Here is a 15602-nt window from a genome sequence, read left to right on the forward strand (position 1 = left end):
GCATGGGTGAAGATAAATGGACTCTCCTTAACAGAAGGACTGTGATTTTTCTCTTTTCCTCTCTCAACAAAAGAACTATGCTTCAAAATCCTAAAGTGAAGAAAGAGCCATTAGTTGTTTTACAAGAGTTATTCAAGTACTCTGGATATCTTTATTGTCTCCATACTCTGCCCACCCCCCACCAAAAAACCCACAAAAGCTTCTGAATTTTAAAACCATCTGGAGAAGAATCCTGGGTAGAGGATCCCACCTCAGTAGTTAGAAATTTTTCCTTATGCTTCATTTTAAGGCTATAACCATTCCTTTTTGATGGACGTTTACGTGTCTATAGTGCATAGCTGTTCATTGCTATCACTTCATATACTTTTGAGGTCTGTGCTAAAATTATTCTTAGGATTATATTCATGTCAAATATCTTCATAACAGATTCCACTACTAACCCTTTCCTCAGTGGTCTTATTTCTTTATGAATTCTCCAAGTTCTACCAATCATAAGTTGCTGTTTCAGAGCACATCTATTAGGTAGGTACCATGTGTATTATCTTAAAAACTATGATTGTTAGGATTTTTAAGTGTCACATGAAAAAATAGTTGAGAGAATTAACAAGTATTTTAGTACTATTGAGTTTATGTTTAGAAAATCATAATTCATTTACTTTGAGATTTTTTTTTTTTTTTTCCCTTTTGGACAGTGCAGTAAACCTTTTAACACCCACACCTTGGAGATACTTTGCTTGAGTGGAAGGAAGCCATTGCTAAGCTAAGCTAACATTCAAGTAAGTATTATGAACCAGTCTGCTGGCCCTAAACTGAAGGTTTTGTGGAAAGTAAAGAGAAATGGTTTTTATTAGACATTATTAAAATAGATATAGCTACTTTAAGACATTAAATTAGACATGATCTCTGTTCAGTTGTAATTGTACATTTGAGGGAGGTAAATATCAGTACTGACACAAACTAGTGTATGGATAAAGTGTATTTTATTTCCAAAATGTGATACTCTTCATATTTAAGTATGGGAAAGGCAAAATCTAGAACCTAATAACTAAATAAAATTTGTTAAATTATTTAACCTTTCTGGTTTCCTCATCTGTGAAATGAGGGGATCTTTTAGATAATTAGGATTTAAAATACTATAAGCCTGCAAATTCATACAGGTTTAGGGTCTGACATAGATTAGATTGCCTGCAATTGAGAAATGTTACGGGTATTTTAAAAAGGGTACATAATTAGTTGTAAACTTTTATCAGATTCTTAGGACTTAAAGGATTCAGAGTATCTTTGACAATTATGTATGGAATGGATCACATGGTCTTAAGTCAGTGACTTAGGGTTTTTTTTTACAGACTCCCCTTGGGTGTCATTAGGGGATAGAGAAACTCCCTCTCATTTGGCAGTTCTTTTATAACCTCAGGAAGAGTGAGCCAGATGCAGTAGCAGGGCTCAGGCTTTGTAGCTGGATAGACCAAGATTTGTTTTCGGGCTCTGCAACTGACCAGTAGCTTGACTTTGGGCAGGGTAAGCTCCGAACTTCATTTTCTTATTTTTAATACTAGGGTTACTAACTACTTCACAGGACTCTTGTGAGAATTAAACAAGATAGGGATAAAGTGCTGGCATATATTAAGTGTTCAATAAATGAGTTTTTTCTTGCCTTTAGAGGAAACAGGGAAGTCATTTTCATTTGTCAAAATCTATGTTAATAGGAGAGTATTTAGTGATGACTACAAACCCCTTGTGTCTTTATTCCTTTAATGGGTATCTGAATCCCTTACCTTGGGCAAGGTACTGTGCTAGAGTGAAAAAGTGCTCCTCAGGGTTGGAACTGTAGATTTTAGAGGCAGCTACCTGCCCCTGTTGCCTTTGGAATAGAGGGTGAATCAGCTGAGAGGACAACTCAAAGAAAATCAAACTTTCAGAGACAACAAACAGTGATCAGCTACTTGCTGGTTTAAGGCCTACCTTTACTACAGGGACACTATCAATGAGATACAGAGGCATGCTTGGAATGTCTGTTCAAAAGGACAAGTACCCTTAAGTTCCACTGCCTCCTAAAGTCTCAAAAATGCCTGTGAAAATCTCTTGGGGGAAGCTGAATCTACAAACCTGCTGGTGAATGTTTAGCTCCTGATTCATGATTCTAAGTTCTAAAAATAATGCAATGGGTATAAGGAAGTGAAATAACTTTTATGGTACGTTACACTATGTCATACGAAATACAGTTGTTGATGTGTTTTCCCGTTTCTTTTAAATTATTTTAGAAAACCGAAGGTATATAGTATTGTCATTTTGACATAACATTGGCAGAAAGACATACCTTCCCATTATATCATTATTTTTATGAAGAAGAGTTATTTGAAGCCCCTTTTCTGGAAAAATAACCCACTGTTAGTAAAAAAAAAAAAAAAAAAAAGTGACAAAACACATGTCAGAGGGTGAAGAATTGTGTAGATCATAAAAGGGAAACAAAACATTTGCCTCTACAAGGACACTTTTTAAAAAAAATGTTTATTTATTTTGAGAGAGAGAGTGAGTGCAAGCAGGAGAGGGGCATAAAGAGAGGGAGAGAGAGAATCACAAGCAGGCTCCATGGTGTCCGTGCAGAGCCCAACTTGACCTGAGCTGAAATCAAGAGTTGGACAGTTAACCAACTGGCTAAGAGTTGGACACTTAACCAACCCAGGAGCCCCAGAACACTGACACTTCTAAAAAGTACTGAGATTCTTAGAAACAGAAATTTTTAAGTTCTTATTTTATTTCAAGTTTTCAACTAAATTCTAAGTTGTTACCATATATGGTAAAATTGGTTTCAGGTGTAGAGTTTAGTGATGCATCACTTACATATAACACCCAGTGCTCATCACAACAGGTGTCTTAATCCCCGTCACCCATTTAGCCTGTCTCCCACCCATGTCCCTCCACCAACCCTATTTGTTCTCCATAATTAAAAGTTTCTTATGGTTTGCTTCCCTCCCTCTTTTTTTATTTTCTTCCCTTCCTTATATCCATTTGTTTTTTCTTAAATTCCACATGAGTGCAATCATATGGTATTTGTCTTTCCCTGACTTATTTTGCTTAGCATAATACACTCTAGCTCCATCCACGGCATTGCAAATGGCAAGATTTCATTATTTTTCGCGGCTGACTAATATTCCATTGTGTATGTATGTGTGTGTGTGTGTGTGTGTGTGTGTGTGTGTATACACTCACCACATCTTTATCCATTCATCAGTTGATGGACATCTGGGCTTTTTCCACAATTTGCCTATTGTTGATAATGCTGCTATAAACATTGGGGTGCATGTGCCCCTTTGAATCACTATTTTTGTATCCTTTGGGTAAATACTTAGTGCAACTGCTGGGTTGTAGGGTAAGTCTATTTTTAACTTTTTGAGGAAACTCCATACTGTTTTTCAGAGTGGCTGCACCAGTTTGCATTCCCACCAATAGTGTAAGAGGGTTCCGCTTTCTCCACATCCTTGCCAACATCTGTTGTTTCCTGTGTTAATTTTAGCCATTCTGACAGATGGGAGGTGGTATCTCATTGTGGTTTTGATTTGTATTATACATTCTTATTTTAACCAAGAAAAAAATGTGTAACAAATTCTTTAAAATAATACATTGGTGGTGTGCCTGAGTGGCTCATTTGGTTAGATGTCCAACTTCGGCTTAGGTCACAGTCTCACAGTTTGTGAGTTCGAGCCCTGCGTTAAGCTCTGTGCAGGAGCATGCTTCATATTGTGTGTCTCCTTCTCTCTCTGTCCCTCCCCTGCCTGCATGCTCTCTCTCTCTCAAAAGATAAACAAACACTTAAAAAAATTAAAATAATATACTGGTGATCTGTTCATTTCAGCTGAGGGAAAGGATTCTTTGTCCCCAGGCCTCAGCTCCTTTCAGAGCTCTAGAAATAACTACATCTGTGGGAACAGATTCTACTCCTCCAGATGAGCAGTGACTTCTCTTGAAAGCTGAAATGAAAGTTATTTTCCCTACTCCCACTTTGTGAGATACTAGTTAAGTTACTTTCCTTAGTGGCTGTTAGTTTTCCTCACCTCTAAAATTGGGATGAGGGGCCTGAGAGGCTCAGTCAGTTAAGCGTCTGACTTCTGCTCAGGTCATGATTCGAGCCCTGCATTGGGCTCTCTGCTGTCAGCGAGGAGCCCGCTTCCAATACCCTGCCTCCCTCTCTCTCTCTGCCCCTGCCTGGCTTGTACTGGCCACACGCGCACTCTCTCAAAAATAAATAAACATTAAAAAATAAATAAATATAATTGGGATGGACTACATTATCTGAGTCTCTTCACTCTGAAGTTCCATGATGCAAAAATAATGGATGAGAAGACATTTTGGTAAAGTACAAAGCAAAACACAGATGGTCTGCCCTCCTCAATTACAAATGGCACCAAGCTTGCTTGTCTGTGGATCACTGTGGGAGGCTGTATGCTAAAACTTTGGTGTTTCTTTCTACATTCGACCACTCTCCAAGAGTAGCACAATCAGTCATACCGAGGTGGGCAGAGATGGTGGGTGTATATAGCACGAAGGAAGGAGGTGGGACACATCTACCTATGGCTGATACACAAGTACTATGTGTCCCCTCAGTGTGGGCGGCCCCAAAGCTGCCTTTCTAATTAGAGATAATCTCACTGCTTCAGCTTTCATTGTGAGATGTCTCCCACATCAACATCTTGCCACAACATTTCCAACAGCCTAGAGGCATGTAGCATTACAGCTGAAGACTTGGCTTCTCCTAAACCAAACTCATCTTTTTTACTCCTCTCTTCAAACCTAGGCCTGTTTCCTGACATCTGTTACAGGCACCAATTCTAGCCCACTCTGCTTCAGAACCCTTTCCTCCCTTTCCTTTGCATTTTATAAGCACCATACAGTACTCCTGATTTAGTCTTTTGAATTTGTTCTCCATCCTTCCTTCATAGTCCTAAGGCCTCATCCCAGCCACTTTCTCCACCAAAAAGACAAAACAAAAAGCCATTATTGAAGTCATTTTGTTTCCTCAACTTCAGTTCATTTTGTATCCTCATCCTGGATTAATACTTCTAAAATGTGTTATTACCCTGTGGCTATCCCACTGTTTGCCACAAACTTTTGTTTCTTTTGAGGTTTTCTGTGACTTTGAATCTTAACAGCTGTGTATCTTCTATTACCGCCTAGAGCCTTCATTCATTCATTCATTCATTCATTCCATTTGTACATGGCCTGCTCTCCCATTGTTGAAATGCTTTCCCCTTCCCCTGTGCCCTGTGCAGGACACATATTTTCAAAGTCTAGGTCCTGCCATTTATGAGGAGTTTTCTCTAATCCTTCTGGTCTATACCTTTGCTCTGAGTTCTTTGCCACATCTTTTTGACCCATGACCATTCTTTTTTTTTTTTTTTAATTTTTTTTTTTAACGTTTATTTATTTTTGAGACAGAGAGAGACAGAGCATGAACGGGGGAGGGTCACAGAGAGAGGGAGACACAGAATCTGAAACAGGCTCCAGGCTCTGAGCTGTCAGCACAGAGCCCGACGCGGGGCTTGAACTCACGAACCGCAAGATCATGACCTGAGCTGAAGTTGGACGCCTAACCAACTGAGCCACCCAGGCGCCCCGCCCCATGACCATTCTATTCTGTATTGCTCACCAATCTAGTAATGTTTTTAACATGTATTTTCATCTTTTGACTAGCATGTATTTTAAGTTCTTCGTGGTGAGGGAACTTGTCACTAGAGAGGGCTTCAAAATTTGCAAATCTGCTCATCATAAGAAAAACTTTAACACCCGAAAAACTAAACACATAGTTTACACACACACAAAGAAATGTTCAGTCTCAACACTCAAGATATTTAGAAGATTTGAGATGCCATACCAATCTATTAGGTTGATAAAGATAAAGAACCACAATGTAGAATTGCGCCCGTGCAGAGAAATAAGCAGTCTTCTGGTGGGAATAGCACATACTACCACTTTCTGGAGGATACAGGAGGGAAAAGTTTAAGAAACTGTTTATATTCTTAATCCACCAATTTTACTTTTAGGAACGCAACCAAAAAAAAAATAAACATGCACAAAGCTGTATGTTTAAGGTGGTCATCATAGTGTTAATAGGGCAGTAGGTAAATTATGATCCAGTTGTACAATGGAACACCATACACTCATTAAAAATAATGGGTGTAGGGTATATCTTTTCTCACTGTTCCTGGCCCCCTTCTGGTATCAGCACCCTGTTTTTTCTTTGAGCAACCACTCTTCCCCTACCCCTCTCAGTTCATGTAGTCTGGGTATCTTAGCTTGGGTTTTTCAGAGAAATAGACTCTAAGATGGAGATATTCATGCAGAAAGTTTACTGGAGAATGTGAAAATCAACACCTGTGGGAAAGTTTAGGGAGTGGGGATTGGGCAAAGGGAGGAATGAACTGTGAAGTAGTTGCCATAAAGGCCTCAGATGATCCCAGCAAGGAGCTGTGGATCATTTTTCAGTGTTGTTCCAACTTGAGGCAATGGGGTTGGGGTTCGGGTTTTATACATCCCATGTCAATGTGGATGAGAGCTGACACTGGGAGGGATGGTTCTCAGCTAAGGGCAGTTCCCAGAGAGGGACTTAGCTGAGGCATCAGCTGTGGCTACTCCCAGCGGCTGGGGGAATGAGTGGCTCAGTCCTAAATGGGGAAGTCGGGTGGTGCATCTCTCCTCCTCCTCCTGGCCAGGCACAGCTAATCTGAGCATTCTGACTACACAATGCTTGCTTTCAAATAATAACTGGTTCAGGGTGGGCACATGACTGCATAAGGTTGATGAGATCCAGTATGGGGTTTTTGTTGGAACGACGAGACAAGAGGCGCTCTTGCTCCTGAGTCTGCTAGGCTGGGACAATGAAAACACAGAACCTTTCTTCACAGCACCTCTTATAGAGTCTATTTACCATTGAAGAAAATGAGGCCAACACTCAGAAAAAGCAGAGCCAAGAGAGAGAGTCCCAAAGCTACTATTTGGGCAATTAAATCCACTACTTTAAAGTGCCTGGGCTCTTCAGGTACACAAGCCAATATATTATGTTTTTGCATTACTCAGTTTACGTGGGTTCTGATACAGTTCTTTTGAACAACTGTATCAAAGGCGGGCAGGTAGGGGCACTGATCCCATGCGGGCAAAAATCCACATATAACTTTTGACTCCCCCAAACTTAACTACTAATAGCCTGTTGACTGGTAGCCTTATCAATAACACAAAGTTGATTCACACGTATTTTGTATGCTGTATGTAATATATACTGCATTCTTCCAACAAAGCTAAATAAAACATTAAGGAAATCATAAGGAAGAGAAAATATTTTTCAGTACTGCACTGAAAACAATTCACGAATAAGTGCAACCGCACAGTTCAAACCCGTGTTGCTCACAGATCTACCACTGTACAATGATGTATAATAATAATAAAGGCAGTATTCATGATACAATAAGTGAAAAGATTAACACAAAACATGTATTTTACACATAGGAATGATGCCAGTTTTGTAAAACAAACCCAGGTACACAATGAAAAAAATAAAAAGAATGCAGCACAACAGAAACAATGGTTATAACTAAATGGTGAGACGGGACGGGGGTGGGGGTGGGGTGGGGCTGAATTTAATTTTCTTCCACACGTTCCGCAAAGATGTCAGGGCCTGGGATTTTTGCCCTGCTGACCTTACTTCCTATCCAGTCAACTGGCGGGATTCCCGTGAAACGGTACCAGGTGATTTCCAGACCTGTTACCGTTTCCTGGGGCTCCTACCAACCGTCCTTGGTCTCTCCCAGCTAATATCTCAGCGTGGCCTGGGAGCCTTCATGAGCTTACTTCAACTCCTCTGCCACCTTAGCTGCAGCCACACGGAGTCACGGCTCCGGTTTCTCAGGGGTGCGTCTCCGCGTTCCCGGTCCCCACCGCCCTGCCACCCCCCTTCAGGTCGCGCTCGCTCCTCCAGAAGCCCCTCGTGGGCCCGCAGAGCGGCTCTGCTTCCAGGCTCAGAGCGGGTAACTCTGCATGTTAAGAGAGCAGAGAGATTTAAGTGTCAGGTGATTCGGGAACCCCACACTGCCGCTTACCTGCAGCTCCGGTCGAGCGGGGGGCGACCGCCGGGAGAGGCGGGGCAGCGGGCGGTGGGGCGGGCGCAGCGGCTTCCCCGCCCCGGGGCGGCGCTCGCGCTAGGGGCCTGTCGGCTCCCGCAGCCCGGCTCGCCTGCCCTCGGAGCCCAGCGCCGCCGCCATGTCTTCCGGGGCCAGCGTGAACGCCCTGCAGCGCCTGGTGGAGCAGCTCAAGCTGGAGGCTGGCGTGGAGAGAATCAAGGTGAGGCGGGCGGCGGCGCCCTTTGGTCAGGGCGCGGGGACCTCCCTCCCTCCCTGCGGCGGCCGCCGCCGCCCGGGAGCCGTGAGAGGAGAGGCCGGTTGCCTCTCGCCGCGGCTCGGTCGCGATGGCGGCCGTGAGGACGGCGGCCCGGCCCCGGCTAGATGCCGCGGCTCGGCGGGGACGCGGGCCCGAGGGAGGAGGCCGGGCCTGGTGGGTCGGGGGAGACGGGCGCGCCCTCGGGGTCGAGTGCCCTGGGGGCGTCTCCCTGTTGGCGGCGCAGACGGCGACTCGGGGTGCGGGAGGCGGTGCGGCGCGGGGCGCGCGCGCGCGCAGACCAGGGATGCCCGCGCCGCGCGGCTCGCCTGGCTGGGCTGGTGCTGGCCTGCGGGGCGACGAGGACCGGCCTCGCTGATGGGTTGATGGGACGAGAGCGAGAGCGGGAAGACGGGGCTCAGGTTTTCGGCGTGGTGACAGGGTGTAGGGCCCGGCCCTGCACCACGGCAGACAGGAGGGAGAGCGGGATCGGGAATATGGAGTTCAGTGTTGGACTTGTGGACTCTGCGGAGATATCCATGTGTTGGGCCGCATGGGCTTGAAGCTCAAAGCTCAGAGAACAAGAGGCTGAAAGAGGTCATTAGAATGTATGGGGGTGAAAACAGTGTATTAACGAAGAAATCAGAGTGTGGAACCCAGGACCAGCCAAAATGTGACTGAGAGAGAACCAAGAGGAAGTGAGGAAAGAGGCATTTTCAAAAATTGGGATCTTAGTCACTGTGGCCAGTGTTTAGTCAGTTGATTGGAAAGCATCTGTTGTGTAATTGTGTTGAGCAACGAGGGTATGTATGTTCGTATGCGTGAACACGTATTCAGCCTATGTTCATATGTAGAATGTATGTCCGAATGTATGAATACACCCTGCTGTGATATTCCAAGTACCTCCATAGTGCCTTTGGTCTGTATTTGGCACTGTATTAGGTGCTGAGAATATGCTGATAATTGTGGCAAAGATCATCAATAAACACATTAACCAACAAGTAAAATAATTTCAGACCATAAGTGAAGATTATAAAACAAGGTAAAGAATTACGGACCACAGAAGAGGTTTTAATAACATAGGTAGTAGAAGCAGAATCTAGATTGTAATAGGGTAGACAGACTTTTTTAAAAAAAGAAATCTGGTTTTAAAGAGGAAACAACTTTTATTTTTTTAATTTAGAAAATGAAAAGCCTTATTTCGAGGTTGAGGGAAGGGAACAAACGATTTTTAGGCTGAGGAGGAACAAATAGAGAAGGAGCATTGGAGGTAGAGGAGACACTCTGTGGGGGTATGGGATTGGAGGCACACCTTCTGAGACGGGAAGAAAGAAAATCCGGACGTGTATGAAGATAGATGTTTCTAGACATACGGACTTAAGGACTTGTAGGATGACGATTTTCTCTGTGAAGTTTACCTCCAGGGCAGAGGGGAGGGAGCTAATGGAATCACTAGAGTGAGGGTGGGGAAAATGCTGCTGGGAATGGAAGAGGATCCCCAACCAGGCACATCCGTAGACACCTTATGACTCTAAAGACCCAGCTACTTTGAGATTGGAGACTGAATGTCCTGCTTGGGGATTCGGAGTACTCAAGGAGAATAGTAGTTGATCCAAGTAGTGGGTTATCAGGGGAAGTATGCTGGAAAGATGGAGGTGGGGATGTAGGGCAAGGAGTTTGAGGGGTTAGCCAGGAAGAGGCTGAACCTAGGCTGGTTAGAGAAGGAACTGAGTCAGCCTGCTGGTGATGGGGAGGGCAAAAGGGGAGGAGGTGTTCTCCCTGAGGTCAAAGACTGCCTGGACTCAGATTCAGCCCCATCACTACCTGTAGGATCTTGGGCAAGTTAACTTAATTTCTCAGTCTTTGTTTTCTCATCTGTGAAATGTATTTTTGTAATAATACCTGACTCAGCGAGTTGATGAGACAATTAAATGAGCTAAATCCGTGTAAAACCCTTTGAATAGTAAGAAGAAAGGAAGCGGCATTCTGGATGGGTAGGAGAGATTGTGATCAGAAAGTAGGATGTTGAAGTGTAAAATTTCAGATGTGGAACAGTTACAGGTTTAGCTGTAACTTGGCACTGGGGAGAAGGTTGTTTGAGGAAAAGAGGTCAGGGAACTGAAACTAGGATTGTCGAAAAATGTTCAAGATGATGTTGGCCCCTGAGATGGAAAGGAGACCTGTGAGCCAGATGCCTGCCTACCCTGTGGACTAGACAGGGAAGATACTTTCTACATTTAAAAAATAATTATAGGTGATGAAACAGACCGAGAGAATTCAAGTCAATTGCTCAAGGTCACACAGATAATAAGCTTATTTGTGAGGTGTTCTCACGGTAGTATGGTTTCAGGTGTTTGGTGGGCTTCTCTCAGGCAGCACCTTTGGGAGTCACGACATTCCAGGTCTAGTTTGCCTCATTTCAGGGCTCAGTGATGAATGGATGCCCTCAGCACACCCAGAGATGTCTTCTCTTGAGCAGACTTGCTAACTGGTAAATAAACCAGGACATCAATTTTCTAGCATATAATGGAAGGCATCCCTTCCCAGTGATTGGACTGTTCCATATCCTTCCAAGGACCCCTTCTCTGTTTTGGAGAATTCTCTCAGAAGTTGCTGTGTAAGCATGGACTCAAATGAAGGAAAGTCATATACTTTGGGTATCCCACCTCCAATGGCAGTGACAACTTCTAAGTGTTTGGGCTTGTATTCCACCCCCTCCAGAGTCTCTTCTATAAAAGTGCTAGAGAAATGCTGCACCCTTTAATTTTCTCTTATTTTTCTCTGCATATCCCCTCAACTTTTTGACCATGTTCTGCAGGATGGGGTCCAGTTAGTCCCATTTCTCCAGGGATCCAGGAAGGTAGTCTCCTCCTACCCATCACGTGTGGAGTTCATCTGTTCCCTCTGATATAGAGTTAGTAAGCATGAGCATAATTGGTTCTAAATTCCTTTTGAATAAATAACTTATTTTATAACCATTAATTCCAATTATAATTAACATGAAAATGTCAGAACTTCTTTTGAGGGAAAAGCAAGCTAATAAACTTCTCTAAAACTTAGTGATTTAAAGCAACATTTATTAACTCACAATTCTTAGGTCTACAGTTTGAGCTGGGTTCAGCTGTATAGTTCTGCTGCTTGCTCTTTGCTGGGCTCTTCCATGGATCTGCAATCAAATGGAGGGTTGGTTGGTAGCTGGATGATCCAGGATGGTTTCACTTACATGTCTGGAGGTTGGTAGGCAGGTGGTGGGAGCTGGCTCACTGATTCTTCTCCACACGATCTCCAGTAGGCTAGCCTGGGCTCATTGGATGGTGGTCTTAGAGTTCAAACCACAGCAAGAGTAGTTGGAAAGGCTCTTGAAGCCTAGGCTTGGAACTTGCCCATTATTTCTGCCACATTTTCCTGGTCAAAGCAAGTCACAAGGCCAGCCCAGATTCAAGGGTTGGGTACAGACTCTACATTTTGGTGAGAGGAACTGCAAAATATTGTGACTGTTATTGCAGTCTACCACAATGTATTGCTGACTGTGTGTCAGCACTATTCTAAGTGTTTTACATGCATTTAGCTCATTTAATTGTCTCAACTCACTGAGTCAGGTACTGTTACAAAATACATTTCACAGATGAGAAAACAAAAACTGAGAAATTAAGTTAATTTGCCCAAGATCCTACAGGTAGTGATGGAGCTGAATTTGAGTCCAGGCAGTCTGGTTCCAGAGGCTATGCTCATAACCAATAAGCTATCCTGCTTCAAAAGCATGGTGGAGAAAACTTGTCACTTGTTTTGGGCAGACTGGATAAGGTGCCAGCCTTGTAAACATTAAAACAGTTTGCTCACATGGCAAACCTGAATATATCAATGCATGCTTTTTTATATAAGTGAAAATTTGTAACAGATGTGCTAGAATGAGCTATTTTCTTTACCAAAACTCAAACTCAGTCTCAAAACTAGGATTCTAAATGGATCAAAGATGCAGCTTTATCTTTATTGAAGAAGCAACCCTAAATCATAGAAATGGTAACATTTCCCTTTCGAGTTCAGGTATTAGAACTTTCATCAAAAAAGAGACTTGTGGAGATCACAGGATGTGTGGCCTTTATCAAGTTGTGGGATCATTTCTCAGACTATCAAATGGCTGTCAGATGGCTCTGGCTGTGAGCAGCATGTCAAGCTGTGGTCCCTTTGTTTCAGGTCTCGCAGGCAGCTGCAGAGCTTCAACAGTACTGCATGCAGAATGCCTGCAAGGACGCCCTGCTGGTAGGTGTTCCAGCTGGAAGCAACCCCTTCCGGGAGCCCAGATCCTGTGCTTTATTCTAAAGGCTGGTGAGTAATGATACACCACCATGCTGTCTAGGGGCTGTGGCATTATCCCAGGGCTCCCCAAGGGCTTGAGCAACAGAGTTTTCAATATCTACTATTGTTGGGGGAATTAAAGTAAGAATAGCAAAATGCACGACTTTCCCTGAAGGTGAGTCTAGGTGGCTGCCTGTGGAATACATCTCATTAAGAGAGTCTCAATCCTCTTTGGTACTAACTCCTGAGATGTTAATATCCTTCTGTACTTGAGCTCTTTAACCGAGTTGGCTGATAGTAATTTCATGACCTTAATCCCACCGTCTCTGTCCTGACACCATCCCAGAGTTGTGATTTGCTGCTCGGTGCTATCAGCTGACTTGCTGCTCTGGGGACTAAGGACTCCGCAGTGGAGTCTTGTTCCTACCACCAGCTGTGATTTCTTTCCTGGAGGCTTTCACAATAGATCTGTTTTAATGGAAGAAGAAATGTAGCTATTAGGGAAAAGTGTGGGTAGAGTTAAAAGAACTTTAAAAATTGATTACTGAAATGAAAACACCTCTTTGGTGGCATATTAGAAATTTCATAGGTTCTAATGTGTTGTATGGGGTTTCATTCACATTTTCACTTGTTTTTTTTTCCTTTTTTTGGAAGAGGTCAAGGTATAGATTACTAGAGTCTTTTGGGGCCAACACATTTCAAATTATGTGTTCTGAGGGGTTTTCATACAGTGAGTAATCATCTTAGGCCTTTTTTCATATATTTGCAAAAGGAAATTATTCATATTAACAAGAAGGAAGTAATCATATTATCGGATACTATTGTACCTCTTGATGGAAAATGTTCACATTTATGGTATTAAAATAATAGTCTTATGCTGGCATAGCATTTTCCTTTTTATAAAGCACTTTAATGGATGTTACTCATTCAATGGTGTGGCTTGGATGTTTTTTATATTGTTACTTTGTACTTTGAGAACACTAAAGTGACCTGAAATGATGACTAGTTAATTTTATGTATAAATCTTACTAAAGTGAAAACCTACCCAATTCTGTTTCCAGTAGGGAAGAAGTTCACTGAGGAATGCTTTTAAGCGCAAAGTGATGAATAACTGCCTCCAAGTCTCAAGAAAACACTTTTCTCCAGCCAAATGACTTTTAGATATTTCATACCTTTCCTATGGCCTGGTCCTATAGCCAAAATTCTATAGAAATTGATGAGTTTCTACTCAGATAAGGAAACTGGGTGAAAGAGTAGACTTTAAATAATAATGGCCTGATTCTTTTGGTAAAGTTCTTTTATATTTAAGACAGACAAAAATGTTACCACCAAATACACCTCTTTAATAAGCGAATTACTGGTGTTTCTATACCTGGAAATTATGTTTGTTTCATTTACTGGATGTTTACATTTTGGGAAGGAAAACATTTTTGTTTGTTAAAAAATTGAATATTTGTAATTTGTTGTTCCTAAGATTTTTTATACCACAAAACTTGTTCTTTTCTTGTGAATTTACAGTTTCTAAATAAAGACAAGCAAGTATAAAACTGGGGGAAGAATAGGCTTTATCAATCAAATGATGTCTTGATTTTCCTAAATGAGAAGATTGTTTTATTTGTAACACTAAACATGGGAGCTATTTCTTAGCAAACTTGTTTGGAAAGATTCATGTTGTGTTGTGTATGAGATTGCCCCATCCTGTGTATGAACCAGATTTGGTCTTTGTCTTCTTAAGTTCCTCTATTTTATAGTTGTGGTTATATTTAAAAAAACAAAACAAAACTACATTAGGTCTTTAAAAAAAATGTTTAAATGTGATCTTCAGAACATTGCAAATGATTAAAAACAAAATAATGTGAAAATATTACAGCCTAAATGAATTCTTACTGTCACAAGTAGGTTTTACTTTGATGATGTGCCTTTGATTTAATTTGGGACACTTTTAAAAGGATACTTGATTTGTGTTTGTAATTATCTTTGATGAGCTTGGAAATAAAATTTTTTGCTTAATTCATCGTTTTCTATGGCAGCAACATTTTGTGTCTGATTTTGTTTGTTTTAAGGCTTCACGGACTTTTGTTGCCTTGTGAAATTGAGTGCTGGAAGCGGGAAGTGAAATTTTTGTTTATAAGTGCTTGTAGAACTTTGTTTAAAAAAAAAAGATGTATGTATAACTTGCTGAGAAATCTCAATTTCTGGCAACATTTACACTTATATTTAATTTTTTTTTTCTTTTTTTTTTTGGAGAGAGCACAAGCAGAGGAGAGGGAGAGGGAAAGAGAATCTCCAGCAGGCTTCATGTTCAGCCTATAGCATGGAGCCTGATGTAGGGCTCAATCTCAGGACGGGAGACCATGACCTCAGCTGAAATTGAGAGTCAGACACTTAACTGACTGAGCCACCCAGGCACCCCTGCACTTTGAAATAGTTATGTATAAATCCATAAATAAATAAATGAAAATATCTTTTAGCATAATTAGTGTTACTATAGAAAAAATAGAAGCCATCATATAGAAACTCCCTTAATTTCAGCCACTAAACTTCGAAATCTAAGTGATCTGAGTCTCTTCTATTTGATCAAAATTCAGGTGTCCCTCTTCTAATCCTATTTATTCTCTGGATCTGTTTCACGTTCTCTGACATTACACTGTCAATTATCCTTTCTCTTTTATCTTCAACTCCTCCATTGGATCCTTTCTGTCAACATTTAAACATGTTCCATTCTTTGTCTTAACAACAACAAGCATTTAAAAAATCTCCATTAGAAACGGGAACCCTCTTGCACTGTTGGTAGGAATGCAAACTAGTGCAGCCGCTCTGGAAAACAGTGTGGAGGTTCCTCAAAAAATTAAAAATAGATCTACCCTATGACCCAGCAATGGCACTGCTAGGAATTTACCCAAGGGATACAGGAGTGCTGATGCATAGGGGCACTTGTACCCCAA

At 42.0% G+C, this 15602-nt stretch overlaps 2 protein-coding genes across 3 annotated transcripts in view; one reads left to right on the top strand and one right to left on the bottom strand.

Annotated features, from left to right (window-relative positions):
* The window catches only part of PTGR1 (prostaglandin reductase 1), an 83767-nt gene extending 75611 nt beyond the window's left edge, over window positions 1-8156 (bottom strand). For both annotated transcript variants that reach the window (XM_042963687.1, XM_042963686.1), the window contains exon 1: window positions 8088-8156. The gene's annotated coding sequence lies outside the window, so the exon portion shown is untranslated. The remainder of the gene's footprint in view (window positions 1-8087) is intronic.
* Window positions 8157-8189: 33 nt separating this feature from the next.
* Window positions 8190-14669, top strand: GNG10 (G protein subunit gamma 10). The gene is made up of 3 exons (XM_042963690.1): window positions 8190-8328; window positions 12556-12687; window positions 13719-14669. The coding sequence occupies exons 1-2, from the start codon at window positions 8248-8250 to the stop codon at window positions 12679-12681; spliced, it is 207 nt and encodes a 68-aa protein (XP_042819624.1). The 5' UTR covers window positions 8190-8247; the 3' UTR covers window positions 12682-12687; window positions 13719-14669.
* The last annotated feature ends 933 nt before the right edge of the window (window positions 14670-15602 follow it).

The sequence above is a fragment of the Panthera tigris genome, chromosome D4, assembly GCF_018350195.1.
Source record: "Panthera tigris isolate Pti1 chromosome D4, P.tigris_Pti1_mat1.1, whole genome shotgun sequence".
NCBI classification, from domain to species: domain Eukaryota; kingdom Metazoa; phylum Chordata; class Mammalia; order Carnivora; family Felidae; genus Panthera; species Panthera tigris.